At 42.6% G+C, this 20483-nt stretch overlaps 1 protein-coding gene across 1 annotated transcript in view; it reads left to right on the plus strand.

Annotated features, from left to right (window-relative positions):
* LAMC3 (laminin subunit gamma 3) overlaps positions 1-17541 on the plus strand; it is an 88174-nt gene extending 70633 nt beyond the window's left edge. Inside the window, exons 21-28 of the mRNA XM_036752919.1 lie at positions 962-1096; positions 2802-2949; positions 3349-3498; positions 4240-4342; positions 12174-12373; positions 12903-13049; positions 14038-14137; positions 15448-17541. Coding sequence (XP_036608814.1) covers positions 962-1096; positions 2802-2949; positions 3349-3498; positions 4240-4342; positions 12174-12373; positions 12903-13049; positions 14038-14137; positions 15448-15698 — 1234 coding nt within the window. The 3' untranslated portion in view covers positions 15699-17541. The remainder of the gene's footprint in view (positions 1-961; positions 1097-2801; positions 2950-3348; positions 3499-4239; positions 4343-12173; positions 12374-12902; positions 13050-14037; positions 14138-15447) is intronic.
* Positions 17542-20483: the final 2942 nt, after the last annotated feature.

The following is a 20483-nucleotide window of genomic DNA, read 5'->3' on the forward strand; positions in this document are numbered from 1 at the left end:
AAACCTTGCATACCCTTTGATCTAGCAATAATACTACTACTAGATCTGTATCCCAAGAGATAAAAAACAAAAAGGAAAAGGACCCATATATACAAAAATATTTACAGCAGCTCTTTTCTGGTGGCAAAGAACTGGAAATTGAGGGGATGCCCATCAATTGGGGAATGGCTGAACAAATTGTGCTATATGATTACGATGGAATAGTATTATGCTCTAAGAAATGATGAGCAGGATGCTCTCAGAAAAACCTGAACTTACATGGGCTGATGCAAAGTGACGTGTACTATGCGCAAAGTAACAGCAATATTGTAAGATGGTAATCAGCTGTGAATGACTTAGCTATTGTCAGCAACACAATGATCCAAGACAACTCTGAAGGACTTATGATGAAAAATGCTAGTCATCCCCAGAGAAATAACTGATGGTGTCTGAATACAGATTGAAGCCTACGTTTTTTTACTTTCAAAAAACAAACAAAAAATCAGCCCTTGGAAAGATCTGCCCATGTCAAATACATACTTGAACTTCTCCCAGCCCACACCTAGAGGGGTCACTAGGGTATTTAAGAAGCCTAGGGCCCCTGTGGCAGGTGGAAGTCCTCATGCCTGTGGGTGTATGTGTGTAACCTTTCTGAGCCACAATTTGTACAGTGAGGGGGTTGGACTAGGTGATGTCTAATGTCCTTTCTGGCTCTAAATCTAGGAGTCTATAAGGATATTAGAATTTGGAGAAACCTTGGAGACCCTCGAGACACCTCACTTGACAGATAAAGAGACTGAGGCTCAGGGGGAAGAACTGACTTGCTTAAAGTTACCTATTTTGGGCTCTGGTTTCAAAGAAATATCTAGCCTGGTCCCAACCTTCACAGAGCTTCTAGTTTAGTTGGGGAGAGCAGAGGAACATGTGGATTTGAGAGTCTGTCTTGCTGATGTGGACTGGCTGGAATGTTTTCTTCCCACAGTTATAGAGATACGGCCACTAAGATAGAGGCAACAGCACAGAGGGCCCTGCTTGCTTCCAATACGAGTTACACTCTTCTGTGGAGTCTTGTGGAGGGCACAGATGCACAGAAGATACAGCATGAGTTGGAGGACAGGTAGGTCTTCTCTAAGGAGGTCGTGGACTTAATGGGAAGAGAAAAAAAGTGGGAATCATTGGCTGGAGACTTTGTCTACCCCCAGACTATTTTTCCAACCAGTAACTATGATGGTACCCTATTGCAAAGACATCCTTGCTATTTCATGGTATTCTGAAATATCTTGATCTCCTATACTAGCCTGGAAACAAGAAGACCCAGAGTGAGGTGGGGATGGCTATAAAAAGAGAAAGGTGCATATGTAGAATGTGGTTAGGAGTTGTGGGCATGAAAAGACAAAGCTAAGCCAGTGAATAGCTGGCCAGGGAAGGGAACACAACAACCAGCATGTGTTGGCATGTAGAATCATAGCATTTCAGACCTGAAATGAACTTTAGAACTCATCTAGCAATACAACTGTCAAGCAACCCAACCAAAACACCATCTACTCCATGAAGCCCTCACTGATCCCCTAGGTTGGTAAACATATTCCACCTTGGCCCTCCCATGGCACTCTGTTTTGTACAACTGATGTTACATTAAAAAAATAACATTAGTGACTCCATTTTGCTTTTATCCACAGTTTTGTAAAACTAAGTTTCAGTTACTTATAAGTCATCTGATTTTGGAGAAGTCACAAGATTACTCCCCCTCCCAAAGGTCATCCAACTTAAAGAATGTCACAAAACTACCCCTCTCCCTCTAACCTCAGTGTCTCCCAATATCTTCCGCCAATGAGAAACCAGGTGTCTTAATTCCTATAATCCTGTTTTTCACTCCCTCCAAATTGTATATTATCTGTGTAAAAACCAAGCTTTGGAGTCCTTGGCCACCAAGAGCCTTGGACCCTATTTGTTTAGCAACCACATGCATTGCTAAATAAATTGGTTGCCTGAATGAAACTCGGTTTTTTCCCCCAAAGGAATACTAATGCACTTATATCTTGCAATGGAATTTATGTTATACTTTTCAGATAGTGTCAAAGTTCTCTGCTAGACCATAAGTGCCTTGAGAGCAGGGTTTGTATCTTATCTAAACCTTTTCACTTTGACAAGCACAAATAATGAGTGCTTAATAAAGATCTTTTATGAATGCTCTGCCCTCTCTTCATTTACCTAGTTTACCTAGTTCCCCTCTTTTTGAAGATGGATAAACTGAGGCTTACAGAGGTGAAGTGTTTCCTCGTCTGTAAAAAGAAGAAGTTGAACTGGATGAACTCCAAAATTTCTTCCAGTTCTAAAACCTGTGGTCATGTGATCTTAAGTAATTTGTCCAAGATGATTCAGATAATTAGTGTCCCAGACAAGTTCACTTGATCCGAAATCAGTTAGTCAGTCGACAAGTCAACAAGTCAAAGGCTTACCAAGTGCCAGGCATTGTGCTAGGAGACAAGGATACAGAGAAAGGCAAGAACACTGTCCCTGCTCTCAAGGAAATTCCAGTCTAAAGGAGTAGACAACACGCAAACAATTATGTATGTACAAGATTTGTACAGGGTAAATTGGAGGTAATCTCATATGGGAGATCCTAGCATTGATGGGGAAAGCCAGGACAAGGAGATCAGGAGAGAAATCATTCAAGGCAGGGAGGCATTACTCCAGACTAGACCTTCCAGACACAGGATCAAAGAATCCCAAAATGTTAGAACTAGAAAGGACCTTAGAAGATGAAGATCTGGGGAGGGGCACCCAAGGTTAATGACATGTCTTGGCTCTATTATCATTAGGTACCAGGAGGTGCAGAAGGCCCAGGAGGAGCTCAAAACATCCACAGCCCAGGCAGCCACAGAAGCCAAGAGTGCCCTAGTATCTGTTCAGCGAGTCAGCTCAGAGGGGGCTCAGCGCCTAGCGAAGCTCTCCCCTCCTGAAATGCTGGTCAGAGCAGATTTTCTTGCTGCCTTTCGTGGGGCGGGGGAGGGGGGCAGGGAGTCAGATATTGGGCTCCCTTTAAAGAGGGAATGTGCAAGGTCCCAGCTAAAAGCAGAAGGTTTTGCCACACCCTTCTTTATCCCTACACTGGAAGTGTGTCTGTTTGCTTGGCATGAGGCTCAGGTGATTTTCTTTTCCTTGGGTTTTCTGGGGAGGCTCTGGATTGGATTCCAGGTCAAGAGTTGAAAGGTTAATCCTTAGCCTCAACGGATTCTCCCCACAGCTCCCCCACTCATCAGCCAGAGGGACTCTTCTTACCTTTGCCTTTATTCCTGTTCTTATTTTTACCTTTCCTTGGAGATCCTTGCCAAGAAACTGAGTTCTTGTCTCTGCATCCTCCTCCAGCCTCTCACACACCTTGCCGGAGACCTGGACAGAAAGCTACAGGATCTAGAGAAGACCGTGGTTGCTAGGGAGCATGTGTATGCCAAAGCAGCCCAGGATGTCTTGGCCACTTCCCAGGAAGCGCTCCAGAAGACCCAGCCCTTTGAGCAGGTGAGGTCCTTTCCACCCCATTCACCCTGGCCCTGGAAGCCAAGGGATCTTACATCACTCCAGAGGGCTGAGAGGGAAGGGGAAGAAATGGCATCATGTTCATTCTCAGCTCTTCCAAGGAATCATTCTTTTTACAGAATCATTAAAAAGCTAAAGTCAAAAATTTTTTAAAGTTGAAGTTGGAATAACACAGAATGCCAAAGTTGAGAGGACCTTAGGGGACCTCTCATTCAACACCCTCATTTTACCTTTGAGGAAAACTGAGTCTCACCAAGGGGAAGTGACTTGCTCAGGGTCACGCAGAGAATTAGTGCTAGAAATAGTACTAGAACCAAGGTTGCCTGACTCCATGACTATTTCTTTTTTATTTTTTAATGTTTTTATCAATGTTTTTTACACTGTCATCTCTTTATAATACCCCTACAACCCTCATAGAGCCTTCCTTTGTAATTAAAAAAAATTAATCTAAGTGGAACAAACAATGACATACACATATGCAGGCTACCACCTCTCTATCTCTAATTAGAGGAGTGGGGATCCTCTGAAGCTAAGATTGCTTGTTACATTTTCCTGCCTTTTACGGGCCCTTGGAGTTATTCCATGGCACCGTTCTGCCTCTTTCCAGGAGAAGGTGTGGGGTTCCTCTTGGTTGTCTCTCTGCCCATGGTCTGATATCAGATAACAATTCCATGAGATATGGTTTGATGAAATGTTCTTCCCCTTTCTTTCCTCTCTCTACAGCTGCGTGATGGAGCTGACGCTGCCCTCACCCTGGCCACCTCCTCCATTGCCAAAGCCAGAGTCACGGTCAGTGATTCCAAGACTTTGCTGACCGATCTGGAAGGTACAGCTGCCCTCTGAGATAGGAGTTCCTTGGCTAGGGGACACCTAGTTCTTTCATCTAAGTTCTCACCCATTCTGGTCTTTATTCAAGTTGCTCCCTCTGGCTTTGGGCACATTAAGAGTAGCATCCCAGATCTGCATATGAGAAAGATGAGCTGTAAACAGGAAAGGTACATGAGTACAGGGCCACAACAGAGCTGGAATAAGAAGCCAGGCAACCTGTACCTATCAGAGCTAGGCAACTGGTTCCACTCCTCTTTCCTTGGGGAAGAGGTTTCCTGAGAAAACCTCTCCTCCAGGGAGAATCTCCCCTCCTTTGTGGTTATGTATTAAGAGTGTAGCACACTGAGGTACCACTCCCTACCCTACCTGAATAGAGAGTCCCCCAGACAGGGTCACCTTGGGTCCACAGCATCCTACAGATCCATAGCAGCACAAAATCACACCTTTACTAGTCAACCAGAGGACACAATTAACTCTAAGTAATGACATTTAATGAAACAGCAGAGCAAGGAGAATAGCAATAAAACATTTTCTCTATAAACCTGGGACACTCTCTACAATAAATACACATAACCATCAGGGGGAAGAGTGGTTACACATTAGGAGTATATGTGGAGAGGGACACACATAGGGAAGGTGTGTATACAGGATGCACACAATGAGGACCATGCATATGGGGAACACGTGTGGCCAGGGGCAACCTTGTAAATGGATCGGTGACACTGCTGAATCCCCTCATCCCACCCCACCCCCCACTTTCTGGTGATATCACTGAATGGCTTCCTCTGATTTTGTTCCCTGGGTATCAGCTTTACAAAAAATGTAGTCACTGCCCAACTTGTCATCTCTACTAGACCTTGTAGTCTCTGACCAACTTATAGTCTTTACCAGACATTGCTCCCTGCTGGTCCACAAATGGAGACGGTTCAGAGCTATTCCAAAAGTTCCATGGTTCTTGCTAGTTGCTGCCAAGCAAGATTCTCTGGGCATAAGGTTCTTGATATCTCTTCCTTGTAGAGAGAATGGCTCCACCATGTCACTTTTAGTTTAAAGACTAACACTTCTCCTACAATTCTTTTTTTTTTAGTATTTCTTTTTTTAATTACTTTTTTCCAATAAAAAATCTTCCTCTCCCTCACATTTTCACTCCTACTTTCCCCTCCAACACTGAGAAAGAAAGAAAAACAAAACCCCTGTTACAAACATGTGCAGCCAAGCAAAATAAATTTCCATATTGGCCATGTCCAAAAAAACCCTCTCAAATTGTATTCTGAGTCCTTCACCTCTCTATCAGGAGTAGGCAGCATGTTTCATCATGCATTCTCTGGAATCATGGCTGGTCATTGTGCTGATTGGAGTCCCTAAGTCTTTCAAAATTGTTTGTCTTTACAATATTGTTGTCATAGTATATATTGTTCTCTTGGTGCTGCTTACTTCACCTTGCATCAGTCCAAACAAGTCTTCCCAGGTTTCTCTGATACCATCACCATCACCATTTCTTACAGCACAATAATATTCCATCATATTCATAAATCATACTTTGTTCAGCCATTGCCCAATTGATGGATATGCCCTCAGTTTCTAATTCTGTGTCACCACAAAAAGAGCTGCTATAAATATTTTTGTGCAAGCTCCTTAAGGGCAGGACCTGTCTTTCACTTCCCTTTGTATCCCCAGTTCTTAGCACAGTGCCTGGCACATTTGTTGTTGTTGAGTCATTTTTCAGTCGTGTCCAGTGCTTAGTGATCTCATTCAGGGTTTTCTTGGCAAGGTACTGGAAGTGTTTGCCATTTCCTTTTCCAGCTCATTTTATATTTGAGGAAATAGGCAAACAGAGTTAAATGACTTGCCCAGAGTCACACAGGTAGTAAGTTTCTCAAGTCAGTTTTGAACTTGGGAAGATGAGCCTTCCTGACTCTAGTTCATGTGAGAATGAACTTTAAGTGTTGCCCACTCTCCCTACCCCTTCCTCCTTGGGCATCCTGATTATGTGAGATAATTTTCCCCATCCTTCCTCTTCATTTTTTCCCCTAGTATATTCCTCTTCTCTGTGGTATGACTGGTAGATGTTTAATAACTGGGTCGCTAAACAATGTACATACAACACACTTTTAAGTTTAATATGAATTATTAACATTCCAGCATCACTTTCTTAATTCTGGAAATCAACAAAACAATAAATCAAACCCTGATTTATAGCATTTACCTATTTCCAGGCTGTAGCTGTTCACATTGAAAATTTAACAATCAGGTCTCATCTAGTTAGAACTGGTTCCACACCTCTACCTCTTCCCCTTCCTTGCCTTCTTCTTTTACGATATTCAAAGCACAATAGAACTACTCTGAGGTCATCTGTTTAATTAGGCTCCTCCTTTGACCCCTAATGAAGATAGGGTTTGGAGGGGACATATCATGTATCATCTCCCCATATTAGAATGAGAACAATTTATCTATGTTTAGTCCATTATGGTTGCTGGTTCATGTTTACTTTTTTCATATTTCTCTAGATTCCTGTATTTGGCTTTAGATTTTCTACTCAGCTCTGACCTTTTTATCAAGAGTGTTTAAAAGTCCTTTGTTTCATTAAAAATTTATTTTTTTCCTCTGTAGGATTATACTCAGTTTTTCTGGGTAAGTTATTCTTGGCTATAAGTCTATAACCTTTGCCTTCAATAATATCATATTCCAAGCTCTCTGCTCCTTTACAGAGGTGATTGCTAAATCATGTGTGATCCTGACTGTGGCTCCTGGATACTTGAATTCTTTCTTTATGGCTGCTTGCAGTATTTTTTCCTTGATTTTGATGGATTTTTACTATAATGTTTGTGGGAGTTTTCATTTTTGGGGTTTCATTTTGGGAAGTGGCCAGTGGAATCTTTCCATTTCCACTTTGCTCTCTAGTTCTAAGAGATCTGGGCAGTTTTCTTTCATAATTTCTTGAAATATGATGTCTAGGCTTTTTTTTTGTCATGACTTTCCAGTAATGCAATGATTCTTGAATTATCTTTCCTCAATCTGTCTTCCAAGTCTGTTGTTTTTATTATGTGATACCTTGCATTTTTTCCTGTTTTTTTTAGTCTTTTAACATTAATGTTTTTCTTGCCTCATGGAGCTTCTGTTTGGTCCATTCTAATTTTCAGAGAGTTTGTTGCCTGGGTTTGGTTTTATACCTCTTGTGCCAAGCTGTCGATTCCCTTTCCAATTCTTTCTTCCATAATACTAATTTCTTTTCTATTTTTTTTCTATAGCATTCTCATTTCATTTATAAAAACATTTTAAATTATTTTTCTTAAGTCTCGATTTATCTCAAGAATTGAAGTTGAACTTGTGCCCAACCTGTGTTTTTCTTCAAGGCTTTGCTTGTAGATGTTTTTGAGTCATTCTCTTCTTCTGAGTTTGTCTTGAGCACCTCTGTCACCATAATAGCTTTTTGTGTTAAGATTCTTTTTTCTGTTTCCTTCTTCTGCTAGATTACTTCCTGAGTTTGAGATGTATGTTAGAGCTGGCCTCTGCAAACTTCTGGAGGGAATTTCTAGGCTGAGCTTGTATCTTCTAGGGTCCTGCTGCTGCTTTCTTGGGATATTGAATGTTGTGTTATTCCAAGATTTCAGGCATAGTTGTGAACTGGGTTGTGAGCAATAGAGCTGCCAGTTGGCATCTATACTGGCACTTTACACAAGGGTCAGGCCTCTCCTTGCTGGATCTGGGACCTCTTCTTGTCCTGGAGCCCAACTCTCCCCCTGGAATACTCCGCAAGGCCATTCCTTCATTCTCAAAGTACATAGACCACTCTCCCTTTGTTGACCTAGGCTGGACTCATTGTGATTTTTTTACTGAGTTCAATCAGAACTCAATATGTGGCATTTTCTAGAACTTTGTGGAGATGTTGTGGGCTGTAGCTCAGTTATATTTCTTCCTGCTACATCTTGACTCTGCCTGCTACAGCTCTTTTATAAAGACAAAAGCCCTAACAACTAAATCGCTGGACTAGGAAAAAACCTCTGGTGGCTTTGTCCCTTCTAGTTCTTAATGATTTTATGATCCTCTGACACTCTCTATAAAATGCTGTGTTTCCTCGGAGCTTTGGCTTACCAGGAAGCTTGTTCCCTCTCCAGAAGGTTATTCCTTGCCCCAGGTGCCAACGTCTCTCTAATACCTTCGATCTTAAATCTGCTTTTTGAACTGTTATTTCCTGGGTTCTAAGAGCCACACACTATCTCACCTAGAGTCAATCAGCCAAAGAGCATTTATTAAGCCCCTAATTTGTGCTAGGCTCTGGGGATACAAGTACCAAGAATGAAACAATCTCTGTTCTCCAAGAATTTATATTCTAGTGAGGGAGACAAGACCATCCGTATGCAGCATAAATACAAAATGAATCAATACAAACATATACAAAGCAATTAAATATATATTATTATAGGAAGGAGGGCACAAAAATTCCATATAATTTAATTTTTAATTTCCTCTTGCTAAACTTTCACTTGCATCTATTCAGCAGAGGTTCTTAACATGGGGTCCCTGAGTTGTTTTTTAAAAATATTTTGATAACTGTATTGGTTTCTTTAAAGCCTCTGTTCTTTGAAATCATTCCTATGTGTCTTTAAAAACATTCTGATTGAGATCTCCTAGTCTAGAGACCACAATTACAACACATTACCCAGGATTCTCCAAATCCTGGGCAATCCACTTTCTCTTTTCTAAAACTCTCATGCTTTTCCATGCAAATGAAGGGGGTTGAAGAGGAGGGACACTAGAGAACAAAATTAAGTCCAGGGGCCTGGTTGTTGTTTCCCCCCTACCTAACCACATTCCAGCCTTTTCATATGTATAGGGAGCCCCTTTGATGCCCTGAGCCCGCTGTGGGCGAGTGAAGGGGGACGAAGAGGGTCCAGACTTGTTCCATAAAATCTATGATAAAAACCTTAAGATCTGAGGATAAAAGAGCAAGGCCTTTCTCGGTTTTCTTGTTTTGGTCTGAAACCAAAAGAAGCTTTTATTAAACTCAACTTTGAGCACTTAGCTAAGGATGCAAAGGAAGGCAAAAATACTGTCCTTGTCCTCAGAGAGGCCGTTATTCTAAGGTAGGCCAAATCGAGAATAACTAGAAATGTGCAAGGTACACACAAACTGAAGGAAGGTGATATCAGAGGGGAAGCCCCTAGCAGCTGGCGGGATCAGGAAAGTTCTCCAGGAGAAGGTGGTATTTGTGCAAATTTTTGAAGGAATTCAGAGACACCAAGAAGCAGGGGGAGGAGGGAGGGCAAGCATTCTAGATATGGAGGACAGTTAGGTTTCTTCATATCACAATTTTTTTCTCTATATGGAGCTATAAAATACACAGAAGGAAACTGGTGTGCTGGGTTGAGTTCTAAACATGGAGTCCAAAAGACTTGAGTTCAAATCCCACCCCTGATACTAGCTATGTGACCGCGGATGAGTAAGTCAAAGAATAGTAATGCAGAATGAGTCTTAGTTGCCTCATTTGCAAAAATGAAAACAGTCTAGTCAGTCACCCAATTAGCATTTATTAAATATTTTTGCTTAATTAAATTAATTTATTTTCTATATTATTAAATGTGTATGTTTATAAATGAATAAAAATTAAATAATTAAGCATTTGATAAATTAGCATTTATTACATATTTGCTTTATGCCAAGAACTGTGCTAAGCCCTAGGGATACAAAAAAAGGCAAAAAAAAAAAAAAACCCAACAATCCCAGCCCTCCTGCGGCCATCAGTCTAATGGGGAAGACAGCATGCAAGCAACTCTGTACAAACAAAGATATATACAGGAGAAACAGGGATATTCTTGGAAGGAAGGAGCTAAGATTAAGGAAGGCTGGGAAAGGACTAACACTTTTAGTGCTTATCTCAGACACTCCTGGGGATCAAATGAGATAAACTGTATAAAGTTCTTGGTCAACCCAGAAGTGCTATGTAAACATCAGTTATTATGGCTTCCAAGCGCATTTTCTAGAAAGAGGTGACCTTTCACATCATTCCAAGCTTACACTTCTGAATTCTTAGCTTGCTTCTGGCACCTTCTTCTACTGCTGGTTGGTGCTTGTTTATAGAGTTCAAATCCAGCCTCAGATACTTCCTACTGTGTGACCCAGGGCAAATCACTTAACCTCTGATTGCCTCAGTATCCTCATCTGTAAAATAGGCCTGATAAATTCACCTGCCTATTTTGAGGATAAAATGATAATATTTGTAAAGTGCTTTGCAAACCTTTAAATGCTATATAAGTATTCGTCGTTGTTACTGTCACTTGTTCTAAGATGAGCTAAGCTCACTTTGTTCTAATGGAAAATTTTTTAAATTTTATTAATAATTCTTTTTGAGAGAAATCAAACACGGATCCTGGGACTGATCTGTACAAGCAGATACTTTCTGGCGTAATCTCTTAAGGGAGTAATCTCTCTTATCTATAGATTTGAGGCAGCTGGGCAGTTCCATGGATAGAGAATTTGTCTTGGAAATAAGAAAGCTTGAATTTGAATTGTGTCACACCTCGTAGCTGTGTGCCCCACACTTAGCTTATCTCAGCTTTAGTTTCTTCATCTGTGAAATGGAAATAATGATTACACCTTTCTCATTGGGTGGTTGTGAGGATCAAGTCAAGTCAACAAGCATTTATTAAGCACCTACTGTGTGTCAGGCACCATACTAAGTCCTGGGGACACAAAGAAAGGCAAAATGAGGATCAGACGCAAAGCATGTTAAAAACTTAAAAGTGCTATATCAATGCTATTATTTGGTCATGCCATTCCTCTGCTCAAAAATCTTCAATGGCTACCTACTATCTACTAAGTAAACTTCCAACTTCTCTATCTGCCATTCAAAATCCTCCACAATCTGGGACCACTGTACCTTTCCAGGCTTTTCTGATATTAGTCCCCTTCATGAATACTACAGCTCACTCAAAATAGACTGCTCTTTGTCCCACCAAACTCAACTGATAATCTCATGCTTCCTTGCCTTTGCTCATGTTCCTATAATGCCTTTCACTCCTCTCTTTACCTGTTAATTAATCAGTGCCCAAATACCACCTACTCCATGAAGCCTTTCCTGAGCTTTCTTTCACAGATCTTAAACAGAAATTTTTTTTTACAACTTTCTGATGTATCTATTTTGTGTATTATTGGGTATTATCAGACTAAAAGTTTCTGGAGGACAGAGCCTACCTCCAATTTAAACTTTACATCTGTCTCAGCACCTAACATGATGCATGCATATATAGGAATGTCAATCATAGCTCACCTTCCCCATCCCATCTCTTATGCCACACACCTTCAAGAAGACTTGAGTTTTATCTCTTTCACTAAGTTACACAGTAGATGATATATGGGGTCTTGTCCCCCTCCTGCTCCTAGACTTCTGTGAAAGCTGAGAACTTTTGGGAAGTGCTGTATTCTATGGTTGTATTTGTCCCCTAGGGTTCCCCCCACCACCACCTCATTTCTGTTTTCAAAACAACATGAAATGACTAAAAAGGCTTTCTTTAATGAAAAAATAATAAAGTTCATATTTATATAGCTCTCTAAGGTTTGCAAGCACTTTCCTCACAAAAGCCCTGAAAGTTAGGGAGGACAAGTATTATTACCCTCATTTTACAGATAAAGAAACTGAGGCAGATAGCTTCTAAGTCATTTGCCCAGGGTCATACAACCAATAATTGTCTAAAGCTGGATTTGAAACCAGATCTCCCAACTCCAGGGCTAAGGCTCCTTCTAATACCCAATGATGCTTTTGTTGAATGAATGAATGAACATCTAAAGCCAAAAGTCCTAAGGGCATCATCTGTCTCATTGTTATTTTGCAGAAATGAGAAAAACATTTCCCCAGCCAAAGGACCAGGCAGCTCTAAGGAAAAAGGCAAAGATCATCCAAGACAGACTCATTGGTGACACCCAGAAGAAGACTAAGCAGGCAGAGAGGATGCTGGGAAATGCTGCTTCTGTCTCTGCCACAGCTAAGAAGAAGGCTAAGGAAGCTGAGCTGTTGGCTAAAGAGAAAACAAAGGTCAGAACAGCTAAGTGTTCCCTTAAGCTGCTTCTCTTCTCCCTTCCAGCTGGTGGAAGGGGATCGAGCTGAATCAGACTTGACCTCCATCCTCCCCGCCCAAACCTCATCACTACATCTAGTTGGGCCCCAATTCTGATAAGCGTTTCTTCCCCACCCCCGATCATGCCAACCATTCTGTAACTAACATTATTTAGCACCCATGAAAAATCTTTGGTTGGGCAAAGAACTATTGGCTAGTAGAAAGAGTCATGGATCAGGAGTGCTATTCATAGATCCAAAGCTGGAAGATTAAGTAATTAGTCCGGAGTCACAGAACCAAAATGTGTCAGGGATGGGACTTGAACCCACATTTTCCTTGCTCTCTCCCCAGTACACAATGCTGCCTCTCAGTTATCATTCTCACTCTGGGACAATTGAATGAGATCTTGTTCGTGTGGTGCTTGGGGTTCCTGGGCATTGTTCTGATAAATAATCATCTTCTGTGAAATGGTGGTAATTAACTCAGGCCACTCTTTATCTCCTCCAGCACTCCAAGGCCTTGCTGAGGGAAAGTAAACAGGAATACCGACGAGCCATCAAGCTTGCCAACCAAGCACAAGGAGCCCTCCGAGACATCTCCAGGCAGGTGATGGTGACCAAGGAACGAAGGAGGGAGATGGAGAAAGTTGAGCAGGTAAGTTGACCACTCTTAAAGCCCACTAAATTTCTTTCTGCTTGGGGGCCTCTCTGTAATCGGTTACACGTGTATATCTTAAATTCAACGGGTCCTAAACAGAACTCATCATCTTTCCCCCAAACCCTCCCCTCCTACCTTCCCTATTACTGTTGAGGGCATTACCATCCCCCCCAGACCCCCAGGCTCTCATTCTAGGTGTCACCGTCGACTTCTCACTATCTCTCACCCCTCATATTCAACCTGTTGCCAAGACCTGTTGATTTCACCATTGCAACATCTTTTGAATACACCCCCTCCTCTCCTCTGACACTGGCGCCACCCCAGTGCGCGCCCTCATCCCCTTCTACTTGGACTCTTGCAATAGCCAGCTGGTGCGTCTGTTCACCTCATCTTTCCCCACTCTAATCTTTCCTCCATCCTGCTGCCAAAGAGATTTTCCTAAAGTGCAAATTCAACCATGTCACTCTCCTACTCAGTAAACTACAGCGGCTCCCTAGTACCTCCAGGATCAAATATAAAATCCTCCATTTGGCATTCAAAGCCCTTCATAAACCAGCCTCCCCCCCAAATCCCACCCATATACTTTTCCAGTCTTCTTACGCATAATATTCCCTCTTCTCCCCACACATATTCTCCAATCCAGTCACATTGTCCTCCTTGCTGTTCCTTGAACAAAATACCCTATCTCCACTGACTTCAAGTCCCAACTAAAATCTTACTTCCTACAGGAAGCTTTTCACTACCCCTCTTAATTCTAGTGCCTTCCCTCTGTTAATTACTTCCCAATTTTTGCTGGTTTATAGTTTGTTTGTACAAATTTGTTTGCTTGTTGTCTCCCTAATTAGATTATGAGCTCCTTGATGGTAAGGACTGTCTTTTGCATCTTTTTGTAGCCCCATCACTTAGCACAGTGCCTGGCACAGAGTAGGTCCTTAATATTTATTGACTTGACTGACTCACAGACCTCATCTTTCTCTTTTGGAAGGTAGGGCCCGGGTTGAACAAAGTGGAAAGAAACATAAGGGAAGCCCGGGTCTCCCTGGAGATGGACATCAAGGTTTTGTCTGTCCTGCTTACTAGATTGGGTAAGAACTGTGTCTCTTGGGACACCTTCTCCTCTGTCTCCCATGGAGGGCTTCATCACCACCAACAGATCTTTATTAAGTAAGTGCTACATCAAGGCACTCTGCTTAATGCTGTTGAGGATACAGAGGTAGATGAGATTCAATCCCTGCATTTCCTGAGGTTAGAGTTTAAAGGAAAGATGGGATGAGACTCATGAAAAAATCATTGACAAGGTAGTGTGTGCCAGGTAACTGCCCAATGGGTGGTTTAAATAGATACTCGTGATTGAAGGAAAGTAGAAGAGGGAGATAAGGCAGCTAAGCGGCACAATGGACAGAGCACCTGGCCTGGAGTCAGGAAAACTCATCTTCCTTAGTTCCAATTTGGCCTCAGACACTTACTAGCTGTGTGACCCTGGGCAAGTCACTCAACCCTGTTTGCCTCAGTTTCCTCATCTGTAAAATGAGCTGGAGAAAGAAATGTCAAACCACTCCCATATCTTTGCCAAGAAAACCCCAAATGGAGTCTTGAAGAGAGGGATGCCATTGAAAAAAGACTGAACAACAACAACAACAGAGGAGTGAGAGATCCCTGTGTGCTGGGGTGGTCAGGGAAGACTTCATAGAGAAATAATCTTGTGTGGTAGGGAATGTAAGGACCAAGAAAACTCCAGGCGAAGAAACTCTGTCTCCTAATGTGGATCTGCATCTGCTAGCCTCAGAGAACTGAATAGAGCCTTGACATGGAAACTGACTTGCCTAGGGTCACAGAGCCCAAAACAGGACTATTACCCAGATCCACCTATTTCAGAGGCCAGATCTTTTTCCACTACCCCAACGTGTCTCTTGCCTAGCAATCTTTTTTCAGGATTGAATTTCACCCCATTCTATCTCATCCATCCATATTCATATCCCCTGAGCTGGGAACTAGGGAGGCACAGATGATAAATGGCACAGTTCCTTCCCTTGATAGTCTCCCCAAAGAGATAAGACATGTATATGTCCTATACATACAAGACTGAATGTGATTCTCTGGAAAGAGAGATCCAGGCAAAGGAAAAATTGAGGAGGAAGAGAATACTTTCGGCTAAGGGAGGGATAGGGACCAAAGAAAGTTTCCTAGAAGGAGGTGGCATCTGGGGTGAACAAGTTCTTTCATTAAGCACAGTAGGTTGAAAATGAACTCCAATTAAAGAGTGCCTGGCTCCACAGGCAGATGGTCTTGGCCATTCTGGAGTTGCTGACCCCACAGAATGATGAGCAGGGGGATTTGGGGCTCTGGGTTGGGAGAGCTGGGGGATAATGTTTGCTCTTCCCTCCCTCAACCCCAGGGAAGCTGGACACCCACCAAGCTCTAGCCTCAGCCCTGAGTGAGACAGAGCAGAAGCTAGAGCCACTGAGGCAGCGCCTGGATGGACAGGGGCCCTTGCAGGGGAAACTGAGCCTGCTGCAGCAGGAGGCAGAACAGCAGGAGCTCCAGATCCAAGACTTGGAGAGTGACCTCAAGGAGATCCAGGCAGACAAACGGAACCTGGAGGACATTCTACGCAGCCTGCCTGAGGGTTGTGCCAGCTGGCAGTGAGAATCCAAACTAAGCCCTCCATGCATATGTGTGTACACATGCACATGTGTGCACATACACACTCACGCCTATACACCTGTGGGTACACACAAACTCATGTGCATACACACAGGTACTCCCCAATGTGAATATGTATTCATGCCAACATGTGGCCACACAAACATGTACATGGGCACACATACGTTCATGCCAACATGTGTGCATATATACCTACCTGTGCACAGACATCACATTTTGTACATATATGCCCACATCTACATAACCGTTCATGTCAACAAGTGTCTCCTCAGTTGTACCACTATGTGGGCACATAAACACTCAGAGAAACATGTCTATGGACATCCTTCCACCTATATGTGCATACTGTATCTTATTGAGTATGTTCATACCTACACCACTGTGTGTATGTACATTTCTGCATACACATAGACCAATACCAATGTGTGCTTATAGAAATAACCACCTGTGTACACATTCCTATTCCATGAATACAATTCCCTCTTCCCTAACAACTCATTTATACATAAGGGTGTGTGCTTATGCTCATCCATGTGTGTTCACACTCATACCAATATGCCTGCATACCCATCCACATGGCACATCCCCATAGACAGACCTCTCACCATGTTATTGCCAGTATGCACATATCCCACTCATATCCATTCATGCTGCCAACTGAATTGTGTAGTCCCTTTGCTTGGCAGCCTACAGGTTCCCTTGTATAGTTTCCAGCTCTCAAGAGCCCAGTGATGAGTGGACAGAGTTCTTGCCTCCCTTGGGCTGGGAGGACTGGCAGGTGCTATTGATGATCACTGGAGAAACAGGATAGCTCGGGCTGCAGGATTCAGGGAGATCTGTGCATTCCCCAACCTTACCCCTTTCCAGTTCTTCACCCCCTGGCTCTCTAGCTCCCATCCAGATTGGAATCCGTCTCCTCCACTCCTTCCCCCTCACCCCGTGTCTCCACACACACACCCATTTCACAGATCGGGAAACCAAACAGGCACATGGGGTTTTTCAGTGGTAAAACTTGAAACCAAATGACTCCTGAGTCCACTGCTTGACTAGTCAGGCAGGTCTGCAAGGTCTTGTCTCTCTCTCACTCCTAGTGTCATCTCTCTTTTTCTATTGGCTTATTCTGAGGCTTAATTTCTGTTTCTTAGAATTAATTACAGTCACCTAAGGAATTCTCCCCTGATAGCCCTTTCTATTGCAATGAGGCCCTCTAACTATGTGATGCCACATGGAATTCATTTTGAAACTGCCTGCACCTTGGAGGGAAGAAGACTGCAGGCCCGACTCAGAGGGTAGAGAGGAGCAAAGATATTGCTGTCAGCTAGAATGGTTCTGACTCAGCAGCCCAGTTCCTGTTGGACTTTATTAGCCACCCTCCGCAGCCCTCTAAGGGAAGTAACCAAAGGAATGGAGTTCGTGTTGGAACTCAGAAGGCTGAAAGGCTGACTTCTGCACCTCCTCAGCCTGGAGGAGATCTCACTGCTTCAGCTTACCTAGTCAGGTGCTTGCTCCTCCAGTTCTGACCTCCAAGCTTGGAATAAATAAGGACATGCTAGCAGGAAGGGTCATACGGGGCTAGAAAGGAGGAAGAGAAACGAGGGATTCTGGTCCATGGTGTAGGAGAGAGCAGAGAGATGGGGTGTTTGAGTATCTCTCCAAATGCTGCCACCTCCCTCTCGCTCCCACCAGCCTGCTGCATAGATTCCTGGCTGTAAACAGAGATATGGAGTGAAGGGTCCCCAGATCCCCAAAGGTTTTTCAAGTAGAAGGCAACACCTTAGAATGTGGTCTGGAGACAGGGCAATAGCACAAAGCCCGTCTGTTTAATTGAGAAATAAAAGGCCTTAGAAGGATATTTGAGTTTTATTCTGATATTGCTGCTTTGTGGGGAAATGGGGGAGGGTACACATGTGCATATACATATCCATCAATCAAACAACAAACAGGCATAGATTAAGCACCATTTATGTATCAGGCATTGTTCTGGGCACTGTGGATACCAAGAGAAAAATGAAACGTTGCTTTCCCTCAAAGACCTTACATTCAATGGGGGCAGGGAAGGGGGCAGCATGTACACGTAAGTATATAAAAAATGCACAAAAAGTAAATAATAGGATACAAAGTAATTTGGTGGGAGCCAAATCACTGGAAAGCCAGAGAGAGACAGCTTAAATTGATCTAGTAGGAAACAGTCCACAAACATTTATTAAATGCCCACTGGGTACCAGGCACCATGCTAAGCTCTGGGAAGATGAAGAAAGGCCAAAAAGAACCCCAAATAGTCCCTGCTCTCAAGGAGCCCATAGTCTAATGAGGAATAAATGGGAGATAATCAAGGCAGTAGCATTAAGGTGGATGAGAAGGACTTCTTGTAGAAGGTGGGTCGTAACTGGAACTTGAATGAAGTGAGAGGAGCCAGGAGATAGGAATGAGGAAGGAGAGAAATGTAGGCATGGAAGACAACCCTGTGAAAATGCAGGAAGTTTTGATCAGAGAACGACTTGATAAAGATGGTATTTAAGTCCAGCAACATATGTAGGATTAGAATGAGAGAAAGACAAGGTGTCAGGAAGGCCAGCTGGGAAGCTGCTTGCAGTGTAGTCTGGTGCTGCTGAAGGACAGCTGTGAGGCAGGAGTAATAGTCAAGCTAGGAGGCGTATTTTATAGAAAATGCCAGACCCGGAGTCATCTTGAAATCCTGAGTTCAACTTTAGCCTCATATACTTACTAGCTGTGTGAAACTGGGCAAGACATTTAATAACATGCCTGCCTCAGTTTCCTTATCAGTAAAAGAGGGATAAAGAATAGCACCTACCTCCCAGGGTTATTATGAGGATCAAATGACAGGGTATTTGTAAAGTGCTACATAAAATGTTAGTCATTACTATCAATACTGATACATAAAGATATATAATGATCTTTTGGCTTTGGCTTTCAAGTAGATCTTTGTCATTGTTTTTCATTCAGTCAGTCAGTCAAAAAGCACTTATTACATACCTACTGATCACCAGGCCCTGATGATACACGTGGTACTGATGATACAAAGGCAAAGAATGGGGCAATCCTTACTCTCCTACATTCTAACATAGCTAATGTGGTTCCAGTGGCAAAGCTGGTTCTGGTGATTGTTCTCCAGGCTACAACTCTTTTTATCAGCTCAAGTACCACTTGACTCTATACATTCAAGAAGATGAGAAAGCTGTCTATGTTCCATTTTCCAGCTTAGAGTTAAGGGGACCTGGAAGTCCCATGACTTTCTATTGTTAGCGATCTGATTTCCTTCAAGAAATCACTGTCTCTGCTACCCCAGGGAGGAGCAGGGCAGCTGTTCAACATCTGGTTTTTACCACCACACAATTGTTGAGGTCAGGAAATGAAGGAGGAACTCCTTACTGCCACTGAATGGCTGGGTATACATATATAGCCAGTCCAACCAAGATTAGGCAGAATTTCCAGGTTTTGAGGATCTGAATTCTATCCTGATATTATTGTTCCATTTGCTTCCATTGCTTTCCTCTCACCATCATAATCCTTAGATTTAATTGCTCCTACCAATACTGGGGACTAGAAATCACCTCTTTTTTTTTTTCCCAATCTCATTCCTTTCGGAACAGCGTGTTCACCATTGGCCTCTAATGTTTCTATGAGGAAAAGAATCCAAGAGCTCATCTCCAAAGGGCAATGATGTTTATAAAAGTATCACTATGAAGTGGAAAGAGGACTGAATCTGGAGTCAGAGGACTTGAGTTGCAATTAGCTCCCACCTTTACCAACAGTGTGACTTGGAAAGCAAGTCTTATCTGGACCTCAGTTTTCTCACTTGGATTAGATGGCCACTAAGGTCCCTTCCATAGCTCTAGAAATATGAGCCTTCTATCAAATAGTAATGCCTCGTTTTGTTGTTCAGTCCTTTTTCAGTCCTGTCTGACTCTTTGTGACCCGATTTGGGGTTTTCTTGGCAAAGATACTGGAGCAGTTTGCCATTCTCTTCTCCAGATGTCTCAGTACTTCTTTAATAATGTCTCATTTCTATAAAACTTGAAGGCTTACAAAGCTTTTTCCTCAAACAACCCTGGGAGGTAGGTATTACGGGCATTAGCAATGCCATTTTGAAGATGAAGAAATTGAGGTTCACCTTGCTCAAAGAGGCCAAATGAGGCAGAGAGTGAAAGGATCACCCTCATTTTAGAGATAAAGAAACAGACTTAACCTACTCAAAGAGCAGTGGAGTGACTCGACCACCCAGCTAGTGAATATCAGAGCCAGAATTTGAACACAAGGGCTCTTTTCCATTTCACTAGGCTGCCTCTTATCTTTTTGTCCCAAGGAAGAATTCAAGTATATTTTGCATATGTTATTTCATTGGTCCTCATGGCATCTCTAAGAGCTAGCTAGGTAAGCAAAAGTTTCACAATCAATGAAAGTGAAGCTCAGAGCAGTGATTTGCCCAAAGTCAATCAATCAATCAATCAAACCATCAATCAATCAATAAAAGTTTGTTAAGCACCTACTATGTGCCAGGCATTGTGCTAAGCACTGGGGATACAAAAAGAGGCAAAAGACAGTCCCTGACCTCAAGCAATTTATAATCTAATGGGGAAAACAATATGCAGAGACAAAAAAAAAAAGAGCTATATACAAGCTAAATAGGCAATAATTAACGGAGGAAAAACACTGGAATGAAGAGGGACTGAGGAAGGCTGTCAAGCATGGGATTTGGTGGGGGGAAGTAGTTAAATAAACATAATACCTCACACTTTTGCTCTAGAG

Source organism: Trichosurus vulpecula, chromosome 3, assembly GCF_011100635.1.
Source record: "Trichosurus vulpecula isolate mTriVul1 chromosome 3, mTriVul1.pri, whole genome shotgun sequence".
Classification (NCBI taxonomy): domain Eukaryota; kingdom Metazoa; phylum Chordata; class Mammalia; order Diprotodontia; family Phalangeridae; genus Trichosurus; species Trichosurus vulpecula.